The sequence below is a fragment of the Aedes aegypti genome, chromosome 1 (assembly GCF_002204515.2).
Source record: "Aedes aegypti strain LVP_AGWG chromosome 1, AaegL5.0 Primary Assembly, whole genome shotgun sequence".
Lineage (NCBI taxonomy): Eukaryota > Metazoa > Arthropoda > Insecta > Diptera > Culicidae > Aedes > Aedes aegypti.
In genome coordinates, this window is record NC_035107.1 from 255,133,196 (window position 1) to 255,139,855 (window position 6,660).

Sequence of the window (6,660 nt, forward strand, 5' to 3'; positions counted from 1 at the left end):
GTGAGAAACGTTAAACTTGAAGGAAAATGATGCGCCTCTGGTTGTGAGACATGAAACCTCAAAAATTTGAAATGATCGTTTAAAGCGTTGTCAATGGAAATTTCGTCAGTATCACATCTTTTTGTCTATGATCTTCATCGAAGTTTCAATACTTAGTGCGATCTACCTTTAAGAGTTGAGTAAGCTTGACGTAAAACAAAATGGCCGTCAATGAAATGTTATATGAAGAACAAGGAACATCGAAATATCTTCAACATATTGATTATGATCATCAAAATTGACATGAATTCTAAAACTAGAAGAGTTTTTTTGATAGCTTATGAAAAAATGGCGTCAAAATATCGAGAAATCAAAAGGTTATCACAATATGAATATTTTTTGTAGTTAATAATTGAAGCTTCCGGTAAAGGGGTTAACTACTGTAATTCATGATCAACACCTTAAAAATCTCATAATTGTATAAACTCCCAAAGGGATAGATTTGCTTCGACAGAATTCTGATTTTTTTTTCCATTAGGGCATGGGAATTTAGTTATTTATGTTTTTTTTTATTAAACTCTTCAAGAGTCTAAGAATTGAGAAAAAAAAACGTAATTTTAAATATGTAACCTTAAAACCACTAAAACTCTTAGTATTTGAACTAAACTGAGTTACAGCTGCGTAGTTGCATAAGATGTGTAGTGAAGAGTTTCAAAAATATACTTGGTAATTTTTTTTTTTTGGCTCTGGGATCCTGACTTCTTAGAAATGATGTCTTTGGCAGAGTTGGTTAATAGCACGAGGGGCATGAGATTCGAGATTTCGTCTCTATACGGCGCTAGTGAGCATGTATTTTTATACGGATACCTCAGGATTCTGATCGAACTTTGACGAAGACGCCATCTATCTAAGAAGGCGTCTTCATCAAAGTTGTTCAGTAGGTCAAGGACTCACACGTGATTGAAACATGCAACGATAAAAATCGCATGCTCAATGGAGCTGGTTAGTGGCGAAATTTCTAAGCAAAAAGGGCAAAATGCCACTTAAATAAAGATAAATAAGAATTTCTAAGATTAATTCATTAACGCCGCTTGGTGCCAGAAGTCCGAATTTTTCTTGCATGAATAATCAAAGATCATGACTAACTAAAAAACTTTGCCGAAGACACCATTTCTTAAACTCATTGACGCCACCTGGTGGCAAAATTTTGATTCTCATGGCTCAAATAATTATTGCTCTTAAGCTACTGAACAAATCTGATGAATACACAATCTTCTATCCAGTGAACCACGTATCGTATAAAAATGTGCATCCAAAATCACATATTCGTACGTCCAAAATCATAATCGCACAAGATGCCAGATGAAGCGTTATCAATGTCAACACAAGTTGTATATAAATTCCCAATACGATTCATAAACGACAATCTGTGTTGGCAGCAAAACATGTCGTAAGTAGTGCAATGCCATCCAAACTTGGTATCTGCTGACGATGGGCCTTAAAGAACAACAAAGCAAGTGTCGCTATACATGAAACATGCAAATTTTTAGGCATCTTATTTCTGGTCGCAGAAAGTCTGAAAAAGTCGTGCCAAGTACGCATATAGCCCCCACTTTGGTATGTATAAAGCTTTTTCATGCATTCTATACGATTTAATTGACTTATGACAACTAATAACTATTATAAATTATAACAATTATGAATGATGTATAACAAAAGTTATACCAACCAAAATGTTCACTGTGTAAGTGGCCAGGTTCCTGAAATATCCACAACAAAAAAGTTTGATGCTCCCTAGTGCCACCTGCTGACAAAATTCTGAATATTGTGGCTCAAACCTTTTAGCTACTGAACAACTTTGCCCAAAACGCCATCTCTTTAAGAGGTCAGGTTCCTGAGATATCAGAAAACAAATGTTTCATGCTTACTGGCGCCGCCTGATGGGGAAATTTCAAATCTTCTGGCTCTAATAATAATAGTTCCTGAGCTACTGGACAACTTTCCTGAAGACGCCATCTAGTTAAGTGGTCAGGATCCTGATAAATCTACAAACAAAAGATTCATGCTAACTAGCGTAGGCTGGTGGCGCAATTCCAGATCTCAATTATTCCGCATGTAAGCCCTCAATCTACTGAACTACTTACCGGAACATCATGACCGCACGTGATATCTGTATCTCTCAAATCTGATAAGTTACGTCAAGTTTTTCTTCGGGAAGCTGTTCTACTGCCAAAGTTATCATGAACACGAAACTAAATGATTATGAGAACTATCCACTATCAGAAATAAAAATGGTTGAAAAAATAGACCTGAGGATCACTGGTTCAATGATTTGTTAAAATATTGATCATTTATTAAAATGATCGTTAATCGGAATTTCGATCGTAAAAAGATTGTTGAAGTGTAACGGTAAATGGAGCACCGTTTTCGCATTTTATTTCATGGTCTAATATTGTCCAAAATCCACTCCATATATTCCGCGATGGCGATAAACCTTTCCGGTTGTGTGCAGTACGAGATTCCAATTTGAACTCCGTACAAGAAATATCGATTGGATTGTTTTTCAACGGTCTGAAGCACTGTTCCCGGTTGGTAGTCCTCACACTGAGGACTTTTCGTGGGATTTGCCACGTTTCGAACGCAAATGATCGATTTGGTTACGTTCTTTTCCTCCGCACTGGCATAAGACACATTGGCCATCTCCTGACGGCACTCGTTTAGTTGTATCAAATCAACTACGGCGCGTTGTAGCAGCTTGGAATCTGTTCCTGATTCCTTCCAACCAGTCAGGACGTACTGTGGATGGACGCGATCTCGCTGTTCCGGAGTAACGGGAAGGCAAATAGCCTGGATATGATCACGCCTACCGATGATGGCTGGGGTGGATAGTCTCGCAAGAATAAGCCGGTCTTTCCGGAAGAATTCAGCAATGGATGTCGTCTGTACAGGAGGCAAACAGTAGCCTTGGTTGTCGATTCGTGAAGCACAATCTTGAACTTCACCCGTGTTGTAATCACCCAATGTGACCGAGATTTCATCACTGAAACAAAATATGCAATGTGTTATCAAGTAGTCAACGCAGTCAGTAGTCAATACGTAGTTCTTGTTGATCAGCACTCCGTTACACGGAACGTGTTCATGGTTTTGAAACGGATGCCGCAAGGCTGCCATCCACAAATATTGTCGGATAATGGCCTTGCTTTCTTCGGGGAACTCAGAAGTGTACTCATTTTCCCCACACTTTCCTTGATTGATCAATCGTATATTCGGATGTCCCAATATCGGATCGTCATTGGCGTTGATTGGTGCAGTCTCGTAGATCCATTCCAAATACTGAGCCACATCGGTAAATCCAATGTATTGCTTTAAGTTACATATTTTTCTCGTATCAATAATGTTGCTAAACGACACCAAACCCCGAAGATACCACTGGCGTTGGTGCCGGAAATACATTCCTCCTCCGCTGTCCCCATTGCAAGCTCCAGTTCCGTTCTTGAACCCCGCGCAAAAGGATTTCGCATTCAGCAAACGCCCGAAAAAGTTTCGATCACTTTCCAAGCATTCGTGAATAGACACCACCGGCATTTGAGCTTGATTGAGCGTTGAAGCGACCGTATTATTCTCCGTTAGTCCCCATCCTACAACGGTTCCAGGCATTCTGTATACATTAGGCAGAATAATCCCGTCATCTCGTTTCCAGAGACAGATCGGTTGCACAAGAAGTGTAAAGATCACCGGCACTTTTAATTTCAGAATCGCTATATCGTTCTCGAACGACAACGGTTTGTAGTCTCGATGTGGCAAAACCTGCTCCACCTCGTGATCCCGGCCTTGCTCTTCCTGTTGCTCCGATATATCGAACCTTCCTACCTTAACCAGAATATCGCCTTGGGCCAAGGGTTTCTTACTCGAGCGCTGCGTCACACAATGAGCTGCCGTCAGTACAAGGTACTTGTGCACCAAAGTTCCGCCACATTGGTAATCAAATTCATTTCCACTCAACGTTCGATGGAATAGAGCTACATGCCATGGCCATTCACCGGGGCGAGATTTGTAACCATTTTTAATCAAACCTTCCAGAGGTGCCAACTGGAAACCACAGGTGTTGTCATCAAAATCGACTTCTTGACCTTGGGTGAATGCTATCAACAAAATAACGACAATAATATGAAACATCTCAAAACAAGCTCCTGATGCTTCGGTGGTTTGAATTGTACTGCATAGCATCGCAGTACAATTCAAACCACCGAAGCATCAGGAGCTTGTTTTGAGATGTTTCATATTATTGTCGTTATTTTGTTGCATCCAAAGCAAGCAGTTTTCTATGACTTCAGTTTCAAACTGGTTCTAGTAAGTTGTCTAGATGGCATTACAGATTCTTATCGGCTGTATTGAATACGTTACATGTTGTGTTTCAATACATTGTCACAGGGATGATTTGAACAGTGAGTATGATTGGGGCCTTCCTTAGCCAAGTGGTTAGAGTTCGCGGCTACAAAGCAAAGCCATGCTGAATGTGTCTGGGTTCGATTCCCGGTCGGTCCAGGATCTTTTCGTAATGGAAATTTCCTTGACTGCCCTGGGCATAGAGTATCATCGTATTTGCCACACGATATACGAATGCGAGAATGGCAACTTTGGCAAAGAAAGCTCTCAGTTAATAGCTGTGGAAGTGCTCATAAGAACACTACGCTGAGTAGCCGGCTCTGTCCCAGTGGGGACGTTAATGCCAAGAGGATGATTCAGATAACACCGTTCTGGTTACCTGCAACAAGTATCCAAACTATTTTTTATTCTTTTTATTTGTGATTTCATCGTTTTACGGCTAACCAGCCGAATGAAAGTTTGAAAAACTATCGTAAAACTAAGCATTAGTGTTACTGTAACGATCTTTGACAGTCGGCGGTACGATTACATCAACATGAATCGATTTGTATAACTTGAGGGCGGAGTTAATGTTGGTCAAACCGTCTGAGCAAATTCTGCTAAATTCCCAAAAAGGATGTTTTCGAGAAAATTGATTACGCCTCCAGTAGCAGTAAAGTGTGAAATTGAAGCTTCGACGTCCCATGAAGTACCGATGCAGATGCGTGGCAAAGCAAAAGGCGTTAATTTACTCAGCGTCGACGCCGCGGCGATCTAGCAAATGTGTGCGCTTGAGTTGCTTCTGTATATTTCACTAGCGTTTTCCCACAACCCACAACCTATTTCTATAGCAAATTCACCTGTGATTTCACTTCAATAAAAAATACTACAGGAATTTTACCAGAGATTCCTACAAGTGATCCAACAGAAATTTCACCAAGAATTCCTCCAGGTAATGCTGCAGGAATTTCTATAGGAATTCTTCCAAAATTATTTCACGGATTTAATCGGCAATTCTTCCATGATTCCAACTGGTGTTCATCCAAAAAAAATTGATCGAGATTTTGTACAGTGATTTAACTAGTAATTCCTGTAAGGTTTTCATTAGAAATTCCTTCTGAAAAGTTAACCTGGAATTCTACACGGGATTCCATCAGGAGTTCCTTTAATAGTTCTTCCAGGGATTTCATCAAGATAACTTCAATGTTTCCATCAGAAGTTATTGTAAGGATTCCATCAGGAGTTCCTTCAGAGATTCCACTAAGAACTCCATAAAAATTTCCTTCAAAGATTCCATCGGGATTTCCTTTAGGGATCAGGAGTTGTTCTAGGGATTTAAACACAAGTTCGTCTAGAAATTCCATCAGGAGTACTTCTAAAGATTCAATCATGCAGGGTTTCATACAGGAGCCTCTCTAGGGATTCTATTGGAAGTTTATCAAGGGATTCCTTCGGAAGTTCCTTTATGAATTCCATCGAAAGTTTTCCTAGAGTTTCCAAATGAATTTATCTAGAGATTTCATCAAGAGTTCTTCTGGGGATTTCATCAGATGTTCTTCCATCAGGTATTTTATCAGGAGTTCCTTCAGGGATTCCATCTGGTTTTTTTAGGGATCTCTTCATCAGTTCCTTCAAGGATTACACCTAGAATTCCTCTAGGGATTCTATCAGGAGTTCCTTCAGAGATTCCACCAAGAATACCTCCAGGGATTCTATCAGGATTTCTACTGGGATTTCATCAGGAGCTCCTTCGTTGCTTCCATCAGAAGTTCCTTCAATAATTTCTTTAGAAATTTCTACAAGGATTTCATCAGGAGCTCCTCCAGTGATTCCTTCAGGTGTTCCTATAGGGATACTATCAGTAATAACTTTAGGGCTTCCATCAGAGTTCTACTGGAGATTTCATCTATAGTTTCTCCAGGGGTTCCATCAAGAGTTCCTTTTGAGATTTCACCTGGAATTCCTCAAGAGATTCTATCAGGAGTTCCTCTAAAGATTGTATCAGGAGTTCCTCGAGGAATTCCATCAGGATTTATTGAAAAGATATCAGTTCCTTCAAAGATACCTTACGGTATTCCTCCAGAGATTAAATCAGAAGTTCCTCAAAGAAACGCATCAGGAGCTCTTTTAGGGATTGCTTAAAGAGATCCTTCAAAGATACTATCAGGAATTCCTCCAGAAATCTAATCAGAAATTTAAACAGGAGACCATATAGAGATTACATCAGGGGTTCCTTCAAGAATATCTTTTGGAATTCCACCAAGGATTCATTCAGGAGTTCCTAGAGGGAATCTATCAGGAATACCTTTAGGGCTT

The 6,660-nt window shown here is 39.8% G+C and overlaps 1 protein-coding gene across 1 annotated transcript; it reads right to left on the reverse strand.

Annotated features, from left to right (window-relative positions):
* Positions 1 to 2,375: 2,375 nt before the first annotated feature.
* Positions 2,376 to 4,206, reverse strand: LOC5576363 (polyserase-2). The gene has a single exon (XM_001656051.2). It carries the CDS (start codon positions 4,204 to 4,206, stop codon positions 2,419 to 2,421), a length of 1,788 nt encoding a protein of 595 aa, XP_001656101.2. The 3' UTR covers positions 2,376 to 2,418.
* Between the last annotated feature and the right edge of the window lie 2,454 nt (positions 4,207 to 6,660).

Coding starts and splice junctions, on each gene's coding strand:
- LOC5576363 (XM_001656051.2), bottom strand. CDS start 4,206: ATGCTATGCAGTACAATTCAAACCACCGAAGCATCAGGAGCTTGTTTT.